Source organism: Chinchilla lanigera, unplaced genomic scaffold (assembly GCF_000276665.1).
Source record: "Chinchilla lanigera isolate Chin_1 unplaced genomic scaffold, ChiLan1.0 scaffold00078, whole genome shotgun sequence".
NCBI lineage: Eukaryota > Metazoa > Chordata > Mammalia > Rodentia > Chinchillidae > Chinchilla > Chinchilla lanigera.
In genome coordinates, this window is record NW_004955479.1 from 10,206,181 (window position 1) to 10,220,359 (window position 14,179).

General features: G+C 44.4%; 2 protein-coding genes across 4 annotated transcripts in view; both read left to right on the plus strand.

The window, feature by feature from the left end:
• Ahcyl2 (adenosylhomocysteinase-like 2) overlaps positions 1-5,190 on the plus strand; it is a gene marked incomplete in the record, with an annotated part of 202,557 nt that extends 197,367 nt beyond the window's left edge. The window contains 4 exon segments of the mRNA XM_013503272.1: positions 2,497-2,565; positions 2,689-2,767; positions 4,506-4,626; positions 5,015-5,190. Coding sequence (XP_013358726.1) covers positions 2,497-2,565; positions 2,689-2,767; positions 4,506-4,626; positions 5,015-5,021 — 276 coding nt within the window.
• Positions 5,191-12,467: 7,277 nt separating this feature from the next.
• Strip2 (striatin interacting protein 2) overlaps positions 12,468-14,179 on the plus strand; it is a 49,250-nt gene continuing 47,538 nt past the window's right edge. For all 3 annotated transcript variants that reach the window (XM_005402413.1, XM_005402414.1, XM_005402415.1), the window contains exon 1: positions 12,468-12,686. In XM_005402413.1, coding sequence (XP_005402470.1) covers positions 12,534-12,686 — 153 coding nt within the window. In that variant the 5' untranslated portion in view covers positions 12,468-12,533. The remainder of the gene's footprint in view (positions 12,687-14,179) is intronic.

Below are 14,179 nucleotides of genomic sequence, written 5' to 3' on the forward strand. Positions count from 1 at the left end.
TTTTTTGTCTTTTTGAGACAGGGTCTCGCTGTGCAGTTCAGGCTGGCCTTGAGCTCACTTTGTAGCCCAGGCTGCTCTCGAACTTGCAACCATCCTCCTGCCTCAGCCTCCTGAGTGCTGGGATTACAGGTGTGCGCCATCACGCCCAGCTAGTTTTACTTTTTATATTAAAGAGACAATGTGAAAAATATAACAATATCCTGTCTTTATCTAAGGGCCCATAAAGTTAGATTTGAGTAGCCTTACTGTTCTCTTCACTGTTTCCTTGCTTATCTCACCTTCTCAAATATTTTAGGACCTCTGTAAAGGGACTGAATTATTTCTTCACATAGAGGGGAGTTTATTAAATGTACATTAATAGCTTTGGTGTCAGCTGACTGTCTGGTGACTTATTTCTAGTAGGCCTGGGAAGTCACATTTAGCAACTTTGATGACAAAGCAAGTATCATCAGTGTTGTTTGCCTATATAGTATAGCAAAAACAGTAGTCAGGCTTCCTAGGAAACAGCGTAGGAAAGCGTAGCCTGGGGAAAGTTTCTAGCTCTTCTATCTGAATCATCCACTCAGAATTCAAGGCTGCCCTTGCATTCAGGAGAACCAAACCAAGGCAGAAACACAAAATTCATGACAGCTTCCTAAATCCATAGACATCTGTCCTCACAACCTGGAAAGCTTGCCCCTGGACTTGACTAGACATTGTTTAAGAGTCTTTCAAAGCAATGTCAGTCCTTAGAAGGAAGATGAAAAATTAATTCAGGACAATTATGCCCTTCCCTGGCATAAGCCTTAGCATCACCTGAATCTCTATTCGGTTTTACATAATTCCATAAATTGTGTACCTAGTGCCTTTACCAAATTTTCCAGAATATTCAGTGGTTTCATTTAAATAGCAGTTAATTCCAAAGAAGACATATAAATGGCCAACAAATATATGAGAAATATGATCACCACAAATCATCAGGAAATGTAAATTAAAACTACAGTGAGATACCATCTTACTCTAATAAGAAGGGTCATTATGAAAAAGACAAAAGATAACAAATGCTGGCAGTTTTATGGAGAAAGGGAACACTTGCACTCTGCTGATGGGAATGTAAATTAGTGCAGCCATTATGGAAAACATTATGCAGGTTCCTAAAAAAATTAAAAATAGAACTGCCACATGATCCAGCAATCCTGCTCCTGGGTATGTAACCAAAGGAAATGAAATCAGTATGTCAGAGATACATCCGTACTGCCCTTTTTATTGTAGTACTGTTCACGGCAGCCAAGAAGCTCAAATATCTTAAGTATCTAGCTTGACAAAAGGATAAAGAAAAGATGGGTATGTATACACAATGGAATATTACTCAGCCATAAAAAGGATGTGATTCTATCATTAGCAACAACATAGATCATTATGCTAAGTGAAATCAGTCAGACACAGAAAAACAAGTTCCATATATGATTTTACCCATGTGGAATCTAAAAAAGTTCATCTAGGCCTGACATGGTGGTACACACCTGTATTCGCAGCACTTGGGAGGCTGAGGCAGGAGGATTACCATGAATTTGAGGCCAGCCTGAGGTACGTAGCGAGACCCTGTCTTACCAAAAAAAAAAAAACAAAAAAAACCTTGATCTCTTGGAAGCTGAGAGTAGAAGTAGAATGGAGGTGACCAGAGGCTGGGAATAGCAGTAGCAGAGGAGGAGAGATATGGAGAGGTTCATCAGTGAATACTAAGTCATAGACAGAAATGAGACATTTTGATGTGCTGCTGCACAGCAGGGTAACTATAGATGAAGTTTGTACTATATATTTGAAAAAGCAAAAAAAAAAAGATTTTGAATATCAAAATCAAGAAATGATAAATGTCAAGGAGATACTTGTGCTCACCTGATTTAAACATTATATAATATATATGTGTGTGTGTGTGTGTGTGTGTGTGTGTGTGTATGCATTGAAACATCACATGGTACCCTATAAATATGTTCAACTTTCGTTTTTATGTGTCAGTTTAAGAATGAATTTTATTTTGTTTTGTTGGTTTTTTTTTTTTTTGTCTTTTTGAGACAGGGTTTTACTACACAGTTCAGGCTGACCTTGAACTCACTTTGTAGCCCAAGCTGGCCTCGAACTTGCAGTGATCCTCCTACCTCAGCCTCTGAAGTATTAAAAATAAACTTTAAACATTTCTTTAAGCACTTCAAAAAACAAAATAGAGCCGGGCGTGGTGGTACATGCCTGTAATCCCAGCACTTCAGAGACTGAAGGCAGGAGGATTGCTATGAGTTCAGGGTCACCTGGACTACATAGTGAATTCAATTGCAGCTGGAACTACATAGCGAGACTCGGTCCCAAAAAAGAAAAATTGTCAGTTCCTAGCACTGCACACCTGCTTTTCATCTAGGAATGTTCATTGAGAAGGGTTTGGAGAATGGCAGTCCTGCTCTTCCCTTACTTCTCAGAGGCCAGCAGCTGTCCTAATCCCTCTGTATCCTCACCTTTCATTACTAGGGCCGTTTGCTGAACCTAAGCTGCTCCACAGTGCCTACATTTGTGCTCTCAATCACTGCAACTACTCAGGTAAGGCGTCTGAAGTGGAACAGCACTGGGCAGGAGAAGGGGCCTCAGACCAGCAGGGTCTCACCTGATACAGGGTAGCCTGCTGTGAACACCGTGTCAGTATTCACCTCTCTACTTTTCTAGGCTCTTGCCTTGATAGAGCTTTACAATGCTCCTGAAGGTCGATATAAACAGGATGTCTACCTGTTACCCAAGAAAATGGGTAAGCACGTACTTTTTCTTCCCTATTCTTACCGAAGTAGCTCAGAATCAGGGACTAAAAGACGCTTGGGGGGAGGGGTAAAAAAATAAAGATATCTTTATCTTATACAATAGGAGCTAGGATTCCTAGGTTCCATCCACATTTAATTTACCCCATTTTCCACATGAGTTACCATAGTGAATTTCTTACATTTTGCTGTGGTTTAGTTTATCTGTCTCTGAATTTTGAGGACTTTCTCTATTAAAGTATATTGTATGCAACAATCTCAAAGGAGAAAAACAAAAAAGATTCCCCCCAAAGAAAGGAATCATCTCCTACCTTTTGGTATCTGATTTATTCCATTTCTAGGCTGTTAAATAGCTCTGACTTTCAAACTACACCTTCTGAGCCAGAGATTTAGCTCAGTGGCACAGCACCTGCCTGGCAAGCATGAGGTCCTGAGTTCACTTCCCAGTGCCCCCCCGCCAAAAAAAGCCATCAAACTACACCTTCCAATGCTAGCCCTATTGCTTGTGGCCAAAGAGACTAGGAGTAGCTCCTATTAAGTTAAGTTTTGTGGGTATTGGTGTAAAAGAAACATTAAAATTTTAAAGTGCTTGCCACAAGCACCTGAATGTTACAGTGTGTTTATAAACCCCTCAGACAAATATCAGAATAAATCACCTCCTGGTTTTATTTCACCAATTGTTAGAAGTTGATGTATTTTTTATTTAAAAGAATATAAAATACACAATCCATATTCTGATTAGATATATAATGAAGTTGGGGAAACAAACAAATATATAAGAAAAAAAAAAGAAAAAAAACAAATGTATAAGAATATTTTGAATATTGTGAGTAAGTACAATGCATTCAGATAACAAAATATAAACAGAAAACTAGCCAGGTGTGACGGCGCATGCCTGTAATCCTAGCACTCAGGAGGCTGAGGCAGGAGGATTGCTGGGAGTTTGAGGCCAGCCTGGGCTACAAAGTGAACTACATAGCAAAACCCTGTTTCAAAAAGACCAAAAAAAAAGAAAAAAGTAAGTACTAAAAGCAGAGTCAGCAGGTGGCACACATCTGTAATCCCAGCATTTGGGAGGCTGAGGCAGAAGGATTGTTGTGAGTTTGAGACCAGCCTGGGCTACAAAGTGACCTCAAGGCCAGCCTGAACTGTAGAGTGAGACCCTGTCTCAAAAAAGACAAAAGAAAAAAGAAGGGGGTGGGGATTTAGCTCAGTGGCACAGCGCCTGCCTGGCAAGTGCAAGGTCATGAGTTCTATTCCTGGTACTGGAAAAAAAAAAAAAAGAAGTACCAAAAGCAAACTGTAGTATTTTCAGTTGAAACTTTCTAATTTTCTCAGGTGTTAGCTTTTCTGACTGATCTAAAGTGTAGAGTCCAAGGCAAAACTAAGGTTGGAGCTTCCCATTTTTCAGTCCCCTCACTATCCCATTCTTTCTCTAAACCCTAAGGATTATTGCTTCTTTCATGTCTCACCTTTCTGGAGAAAAGAAAAGGTTCAAGACTGGAAGAGATGGTGAGGAAAAGATGTTATAGCTTTGAAAGGCACTGGGCTTAAAGCTGAAGGCAGCCATCCCTTAGAATTGAGAGCCAATAAGCAAAAGTTAAGCATATTTCACTCTGCTCCAGGAATCCGAAAGTGTTTTCCAAATGTTTACATCCTTGTCTGGGAAGTGGAGAACAGCCAGACAGGAGGGGTGAGTGCTTATACCAAGTCTTCTGTGGTCTGTTCCAGATGAGTATGTGGCGAGTCTACACCTGCCCACCTTCGATGCCCACCTGACAGAGCTGACAGATGAACAGGCCAAGTATCTGGGACTCAACAAGAATGGGCCCTTCAAGCCTAATTACTACAGGTGCCTTGGGCTCCCCAGAAATCACGGAAGCCTAGGTGGTCAAGAACTTCCTGCACTGGAATTGGTCTTTGCATCTCTCACCATATACATTTACATGAACTCAGGAAAATAAACTGGCTTTCCCTCAGTTCACCTCCAAAGAACTCTTTGAGACCTTTCTCAAACATTAAGTAATATTCCCCTTCCCAAGAGGTACTGGCTCCTTTTCTACTCCAGGCTGGCCTCAAACTCCCAGCAATCCTCCTGCCTCAGATATAAAAAGGAGCCATAGTTACCTACACTCCAGAAAGGCTTCTGCTTCTTTATTACATCTTTGGGCAGGCTCTTCATGTTCCAGCATCCTCACTAGCTGATAACATCACCCTCTCCTGTTTCTTTTTCCCTCCAGGTATTAAGTTCCTGTAACTGAAGCCAGAAGAAGTTTTAAGGAAGAGTTCCAAGCTTTTTCTCCATTACTAGCCAAGAAAGAACCCAGCAAGCTGCTTCTCTGATCAGAGCTGCCCGCCGTGCTCACCCTGTGTGTTAGGTTATTTATTTATTAAAATCTAGATTCCTGTGCCTGTAGCCTTGGCCCAGAGTGTGGTTACTGCTCTACGGGCCATGAGAGCCACAGAGGACTGAGGAAGGAAAAAAATGGGGTAACCTTTCCTACTACATCATTCACTTTGTCCCCCATTGAATCCTCAGCAGTGGCCATTTTTCTCTTGTGCAGGCTCAGGAGTTAGCCCAGGGATTCCAGACTCCTTCTCTGGGGTTTTCTGGAATAAATTTTCAGCAGCTGCCTTTCTCAGCTTTTGCCCTTTCCAGATGAGGCCTTTTGGAAGCCACCAAATTAACGTGACCTAGGTTCCCAGCCTTGACCATCAGTATCACTGCCTTCTTTATAAAAAAGGCTACTAAGGAAGGAGTGTTAAGGCCTTGGCAAGCTGCCCCAAAAACTCAGCTGAGCCTGTGCCTGTGCCTACTGAGGCTTCCTCCTTCACCTAGGACTCCTTCTCGTTGAATATGTCCATTTTAATGATTTCCAGTTCCAAGATGGATATGCCTCCATGATTTCTTCAACAGCTCTGGTGTCTGTTAGACATATGTTTTGCCATCTTTCTAATCCCACCAAACTCTGCTTAGGAAGTGGAAGCCAGCTTCACTGGGAACCATAGTTTTGCTTCCTTGTCACTTAATGGAGTTTCCCAGGAAGGCCCCTCCAGATTGATACTGTCTCAGAAAAGGAGGGCTTGTTGTAGAACACTGCTTCTTGAAACTTGCTGTTATTGCCTAAAACTGTTTCTGAAACTGAGTAGGGAAAGGCATACTTTCCCAAGGATTTGTAGGGGTAAGGCCTTGGAAATGGGACAGGTCTTTCAGGCCTACAGCTTGATACTCTAAAGAAGCAGAGGGGCTGGGGATTTAGCTCAGCGGCAAAGCGCCTGCCTGGCAAGCGCAAGGTCATGAGTTCGGTACCCGGTACCAGAGAAAAACCAAAAAAAAAAAAAAAAAAAAGAAGAAGCAGATATGTTTATTTGTTTCCCTGGAAAGAACTTGCATCTGGCTGAGAGATAAAGAAATGACACTATAAGCTGTCCAGATGATCAAAGCTAGTTTGACTAGTTTGAACCTCATCAGACATTCATCCTTGTGACCATTGACATTGATGAAACCAAGATCTGCAATCTGATCTGTGTTTTCTCTGTGGGTATCTCTTTATGATCCAACCTCTTCCCTTTAAGGATTAAGTTTCAGAGATGGTTTCTTGAGTAATTTCAGCATTATAAAAAAAATTTAATAATATGAGCAGCATGAGATTTTATATTCCTTCTAAGAGTTGGCTTCTTTTCTGAGACTCAGTTGCTGGTTTAGAGGTTTGGGGTAGGGGGCAGAAAGTCTGGAGTGACCACAGGAATCTTGAAATGAGTCTCTCTTACCCCAGCCAACTCTATTGAACACTTTCATGTTTGTTTGCTTTCTTTTTTTTTATTTTTTATTTTTTTATTTTCCTTATGCTGGTCTGCTTCAAAGTCTCAGGACTAAGGTGATTCAAGGAAATGCCAGACCACCCAGAATCACTATAACCTTCCTATCCTGATCCTTCTCTCTTGCCACTGTCCTCACCAACTTCCTCTGGTCTTAACATTCACCCTGGAGCTAGTCTGGAAGTGCCCTTACTTTTGGAGATAGGGAGAAGGAACTAGGATAAATGGCTGTTTGTCTCATGAAATAGTATACAGGCTCAGCCCATAGGGTCTGGTTCTTCAGGGGTCTCAGCAGTGCCACATACATGGCTATATTCTTTTTGATAAGGAAGACCATAAATGCTGACAATTCCACTAGGCTACTCAATTCTATTGCCTGCTCAGTTCTGACTTTTATATTAATTAGTTGAATCTCTTTAGCAAGATTCAGACCTCTGTACCTCATCTCATGTTCAGAGCTGATTCCATTAGGCAGGTATCTGGACTCTAGCCTATTATATGTTCTTAGACCAAAAATCATAGCCTGTTGTTTCTCAACAAAGCCTTGGTCTCTATAGAGCTTACTATGTGCTGGTACTTACAGAGTACACTCTGCCTCACTATTAGGAAGAGACCCACTTCAAATAGTAAAAGAGCCACAAGGGCTTCTAAGTTAGCTTCCCAGTGTTGCTGCCCATGGTGAAGTATTTGCCTCTGAGTTTCTTTTCTTTTCTTTTTTTGTCTTTTTGAGACAGGGTTACACTATGCAGTTGAGGCTGGCCTTGAACTCACTTTGTAGTCCAGGCTGGCCTCGAACTCGCAGTGATCCTTCTGCCTCAGCATCCGAGTGCTGGGATCACAGGTTTGCGCCCACCATGCCTGGTGACTCTGGGTTTCAGATGATCTCTCTCCCCATCCCTCCCCCTCCTCCTCCCCCTTCTCCTTCTTCCCCCCCCCCCCCCATCATCAACCATTAAGAATGAAGAAGCCCAGATCTCCTGTTGGGTTAATCTTAGTGTTGGATCTGATTATTATTGTCACTACCTGTGGAATCAGAGCAAATATGTCTTTTTTCCTCCAGCCTCTTAGATGCATCCTAGCTCAGGAGGCAAGGGAAAGAAGGGTAATTACTTCCTTGTATATGGCCCTGGCCTGTAGGGATACATACCATTTTATTTACAATGAATTTGTGCAAGTTTCAAGGTCTTTGCCTTCTTAATGGAAATAGTTTCCTTTTTCTCAATAAAAAAAAATGCTTCTAGTTTACGTTCCCTCTGCCCTTCTTTCTCCCCATCCTACCTCCAATCTGAGCACGGCTGCCCATGGCCACACTTCTGCAAAGCTTTTTTGCTGCTTGGCTTTTCTTTGAACAGATCTAAAATTGCTGCTCCTATGGTTTTCTCAAAATTAACTTAGTCATGGTTTAAAAAAAATAAAAATGCATTATTGCATTAAGCTTTTTAATAAAGGAAAATTATGGAAAGAAAATAGGCAACACCAGCAAATTATATGTGGACAAGTCCTAAACTATATATACATATATATAAAATGAATCATCTAGTTCTCACTGTCATCTTACTGAAAGGAATAAACCTCTAATCACTATTTCTGAGAACATCTTGGAAATCTTTATGTCTAAGTGATTGTATTAGATCAGCAATAATGACTATGTAATCTCAAAAGTCTAATAAAATATTCTTAAAATGAGTTCTTATCTTGGATTCTTGCTTTTATAAATGAGGAGTTCGGAGCTAAGGCTGGGCCACAAGCTATAGGGCAAGAATGAGTCTGCTATAGGACAAGAATTTAAAAGCTCAAACAGTTGCCAGTGGACAGTTTGAGTGATCATTCCCTAGAGATCCTTGTTCCACTAATAAATATCTGTCCCTCCCACCACCCATCCCAGCCTGACATATGCGCTAGCTCTTATGTGTGAAGAACCACTACTCTGGGGAGGTGAGGATTATAGGTTTAATTAAGGTTGTGAGACTGAAGTATGGTTTTACATCCCTCAAGCTCTCTGTGTGCTGCTTAACTAGAGAGTACAGGAAGTCAGCATCCCCACAACTTGGGATCAAAGGACCCAGACACTGAGGACCCAGTTACATCCAGACAAGGGAAAAAATAAACAGGCAGAGGTTTATCCCTAAATCAGGTAACCTGATTTAATAAGTAGAGAATGAATCCAGTTGCCTGTTATTTCTCAACTAGCAGTAGGGTAGCTTTCTTCTTTAGTTAACAACCTAAACTAGTTCCACATCTCGTGGGCAAGAGGTTTTCTTCCCTATAAGAATCTTCTGCCACGTTGACTACTAATTTAAATGAAGAGCCACAGGACTAGAATAGTCTGGGCGGTTGGTAGTGTCTCAAGCTGGTACCATTCCAGTTAGAGAATGCAGCTGCTAGCAATGAAGCCCATGAGTCAGCTGGCTGGATCTGTTCCCCTCCAGCAGAGTTTGATTCCTCTTTTGTGAAGAATAGACAAGTACCTAGGTCTTAGTTTTAGATTCACAGGATCAGCCCAGGCTACCCACTGTTAGGCAAGTTTCTCCACCTCACAGAACTGTAGACAGAACTTGGGCCTCGAGTCAGGCTAATTTAGTTTTTGTTTTTTTTTTTTAAACAGGGTCTTGCTATGTAGTTCAGGCTAGCTTTACACTTACTATGTAGCCCAGGCTGACGTTGAACTTGTGTCAGTCCTCCTGCCTCAGCCTCCCTGAGTACTGAGATCACAGGTGTGCCCCACCCTGCCTAGCTGCTAATTTGGATTTGAACTCTAGTTCTGCTGAGTTGTGTAATTTGCCCAAATTATATAACCAATCAGAGCCTCAATTTTCTTGCCTATAAAATGGATAATGCTTATAGGGTAGAGATTTAATATCCTGTTGTATAACAAATATTGCTTAAAGAACCAAGTACACCCTGCTTGCTTTATTAACATCACTTTCTTGTCTCAGTCTGGGGTCCTACAGCCTCCATCACATTACACCCACACATGCCCTTTACAGGGAAAGGAGGGTGTTATATCCTTTCTCTTCTGTATTACCCTAGCTGCCTAATACCCTCAAAAACAAGGTACTTTAAGATGTACTGCGTCACTGTATTTTTAAGCGTCCTCGGTGTTGGATGCTTCTATTTAATCAAATATTTGACCCCCATGGATTAAAGTGCTTAAATGAGAAAGGTATGTTTGATCCTTGTAACTATACCTATTTATACTTTCAGCCCTCTGCCAGTAGCCTGGGTTTAGGGATAAAACCTAAGATTTAGGACATGGGAAATTAGTAATGTAGGTTTTAAAATAAATTTAAAATAACCCAGCCCTGGAGCCATCTGCAAAATGGGAAGACATTTTTGTAGACCAATCCTATTAGTTCCCACTTATGGATGTGATACATTGTACTGACGACTGTCACTCCCTCATTGGCAAATAAGCTAAAAGAAATTTCATGTGTTCCAATTTCATGGCCTATAATAGTTTCAAAGTTTTCAGTTAATCTGTGGTTTTTCCTTACTTCTTCCAACTTTTTTTCTCTCAGATTATCTTCTAAATTTTGAACATCAGGACCTCTATTGAGCAGAGCTGATCTTTACTGTCTTCCATTCTACTGGACTGTGCAAAAGAGCATGATTTCTTTGCAGTCTCCACACCACCAGTTTTTCAAATCTGTTCTCTAAAAGTAAGGCCATAGAGAGCTGTAGGCTCAGCAGTTGGCTTTAGATAGAAGCCAAAGGGAATCCGAGTGCTGACCTCAATCCTCCCAAAAAAGTGTGTCCTCTTGCCTTTAGGGACAGGCAGGAAAAGGGACAAAGCCTCAAAAGTGGCTATGGTGGGGATTCCTACTATACTGTTGGGGATACTTCTGACTGATGAGTTTCAAAAGAATATGAAGGTCTGGTCTTGTCAATCCTAGAGCTCTGACTGCTTAGAAGGAGAGGTACTGGGAAGAATAAAGTAGATAATGAGTTATTTTTAGTGGGGAACCCAATAGCCTATCCTTTGGCAGGTTCATCACACCAAAGAGATGATGAGGTAGATGTGGGTGGTGAATTTTAATTCAAAGTACAAGTTTTTAAGAATTTAAAGAATTCTACCCCAGAAAAAAAATTCCAAAATCAAATAGTTTAGGCCTTGAGTGAAGGGCTTTCTTGGAAATTCACATTAGTTCACTTCTGTAAACCAGGGGATTTCAACAGAGGTTTTGCTCCCCAGGAGACATTTTGCAATATCTAAAAACAATTTTTGGTTGTCACAACCAAGGAGTGGGTACTACTGACATCTCAGGAAAGGCCAGGGATTCTGCTAAACATCCTATAATGCATGGGACAGCCCCCCTCACATAATTTCTCAACCCAAAATGTCAATACTGCAGAGATTGTGAAACTTGGCCATACTCCCACACAGCTTACATCCCTGCTGTTTGGTAGGTATGGACAGGATTCAGAGAGGAAAGAGAAGATGTGAGGAGGTAAGGAGATTTTGGGGAATTCAGACAGAAAGAAACCCAGAAATTTCCAAGGCATGCTCTCTCTCAAGCATGCCTTGATCTGTTGCCTACCAACTAGCAGAGGGAAGAGGGAGGGACAGACATGATTAGAAAGGAATGCACTTGTCCCTACCATATGGAAAGGGTAAATAATTTTGGGCTTCTTGTTTTTGGGGAATAGTGGGAAATGCTGATTTAGATTCTGGTAAAGTTGGCTTGACACCAACATATCCTGAAGGGAGTGAGGATGGTTAAAAAAGAAAGAAAAGGATTTCTAGGTCAGCAGGAGGATGTGATAACTAGAATCTGTAAAGAAGGAGTCAACCAAGAAAACAAAAGTTTCCTTCAGAGAACAATACCCTCTGAACACTGAGGCAAGATACAAGGTTGCAAGGCACCGTGAGAACTAGGAGTATTCTGTGAATCCAGGTTTTCTCATCCGTAGTAAAAGTATTGGTAAAAATAACCTGCCAGAGAGAGGTGTGATAAGGTATCTAGAAAGCTTCTAGTGCAGCACAGAGCATGTTCAACCCGCCCCCTCCCCCTTCTAAAGCAACTTGGCCTTGGCTGTGAGATTTGGTTCCACCCATTCCCTTCCGCCTGCTTGTCTGGGGCATCCATTACTCAGCCAGAACTGCCAAATATTTACTACAAGCTGCCTTTTAGATAAATTCTAGAGGACGGACCACAGACAGATCGCACAACCTCCACTGCCCTGGTAACACTGAGCCCCTGGAAAGGATCTTAGGAGAAGGGAGGACGGCAAAGGGTGGGGGCGGGTGAGCCTGGGGTTACTATCTATTCACAACGCTAGGAAGGTATCCATACAGCAGAGAAGGGCAGACAACCAGTAACAGCCCTCAAATGCATCCGCGATTTCAGAGAAGTACAAAGACCCCCAATCCCGCCCCTCACCGCATCTCCCAGCCAGCCGGGATGGACGTATTCTCTTGAGAAAGCTTCCAAAGAGGCCGAGTTTCTCATTTCCTGCTGTGGCCCTGGCCTCCCTTGAGACTAAGTGGGATGTGTGGACGTGCCCTGCAGCTGCGATTTGGGGGTCTGGGTCTGCTGCAGTGGAGCAGGAGGCGGAGTCTAGAGCTCCCAGAAAAGGGGGCTATCTGGGAGGGGTGGGTGCTAAGGGACACCTTGCGAGAAGCTAAGAACTAACCTGCCTGCGCTCAAAGTCCGGAGTTCTGGAAGTGGGGAGGGAGCCAACTCAGTAGTCCCTGGCTACCCGCAACACCGCAGAAATAAGGGGGGGGAAAAGGAGCGGGATATTCCTTGAAAGAGCCCCCACCTCCTCCAAGTCCCGCTTCGACGCGTCGAGCAGCCAATCGCGCTGTGGGGCGGGGCCGCGTCAAGCGATCACAGCCAATAGCGACGCAGAGGGTGGGGCCTGGCTCCGGGCGCGCGGCGGCGGGGTCGCCCGGGCCAGAGAGCGCCGAGCGGCTGAGGCGAGCCGCCGACCAGCCACATGGAGGAACCAGGGGCGCCCGGGGCCGGGAGTCTGCCTGCCAATGGCAACGGCAATGGAAATGGCAACGGCAACGGCAACGGCAATGGCAAAGGGAAGACTGCGGCGCCCAAGGGTCGGGAAGCGTTCCGCAACCAGCGTCGGGAGTCTGAGGTGAGGAGCCCGAGAGCTTCGGCTGGGGCCGGGAGAAGCCGGAGGGCGGGAGGCGCGGCTGAGGTGGCTGGGGCTCTGCCCGGAGCCCCGGGTCCCGGCGGCCGCGGGGTCCGCCGCAGCTGGACATAGCTGTGCAGCCGCGACGTCTCCCCAGCGCCTCCCGGCGAGGCTCGGGGCTCCCCGCTCCTCTGGGAGCAGAGGTGGCGCCGTGGCGAGCGCCCCACTCACGTCCCAGGTGTTTTTCTCGCTGGGTCGCTGCAGCCCTTGAAGCGGGAATTGAGACCCGACTGAGGGGCGGGCAGGGGCGGCGCCCGGCGGGGGTCCAGGTTGGCCGCGGGCTCCTGCCCTGCCCTTCGCATCCCTCCCGCGGACTCTGGCCCCGCCTGCGAGGGTTAGAGGAGACCGGTCCGGCACGGCCGTATCCGAGTGGGTGTTTGGACGGACTGACCTAGGATACAGCCAGGACGGTGAATATTTAGGTCTCCTCTTCTAAAAAAGAAATCCTAACTAGGACGACGAAAGGCCTGGATTATTATCACAACCCCACACCCGCACCCAGCCTGCTTCTGTCCACTGGCCACGCTGTAGGACTGGATCAGAGGGGCAGTAAGGAGAAGAGACCAGCGAGTGTCAAGTGTGGAAGAGTCCGGAGATGTTCGGGGCCGGCCCTGTGGTTTCACAGATCTTGGGCCACCTTGCCTAAGATCAGACACCTGGGTTGGGGAGTGGCCAAGAGCACCGCGCTTGTGGATCTGTCAGACCAGATTTTGAATCCCAACACTACCGTGTACTCTCTGGCTTTGGCAAAGTACCAAACCTCCGTGAACTCCAGTTTCTTCACCTGTAAAATGGGTTAACACCTGCCTCAGAAGGTTGCGAGGAAGTCAAAATGAGATAACAGAGTATAAAATATATAGTATAGCTCATGAAGTTAGTAGGTCCGTACCTCGTGAGTCTTCGTACCATATTACTATCGTCACCACCACCAGCACCACCATCATATGGCAGAGCTGGTATTAGAAGCCATGTTTTTGGCATCCAGTCCACAGTTCAACCATTTGAATAGAATTTCAGTTTCCCAAGTGATTTTGTGTGTGCTTCTATTTTGATATAAGCAGAGTAGGAATATCCCCTTTTTACCCTCTCCCTCTTTCTTTCTCTCTTCCCCGTTCCCCTTCTTTTTATTTGTTTTTGTTTTGGTTTGTTTTGGTTTGTTTGTTTGTTTGGTGAATCAAACCCACAGCCCCGAAAATGCTAAGTGTGTGCCAGAGTGCTGGGTATAGGGGCCTGGCTCGTTCTCTCTCTTCCTCTCTCCCTCTCTCCTTCTCTCCCTGTCTCCCTCCCGCTCTTCCTCTCTCCTTCTCTTCTTCTCTTCCTCTCTCCCTCTCTCCCTCTCTCCCTCTCTCTCTCCCTCTCTCCCTTTCTCCCTTTCTCCCTGTCTCCTCTCTCTCCCTGTCTCCCTCTCTCCCCTTCTCCCCCTCTTTCCCTCTCTG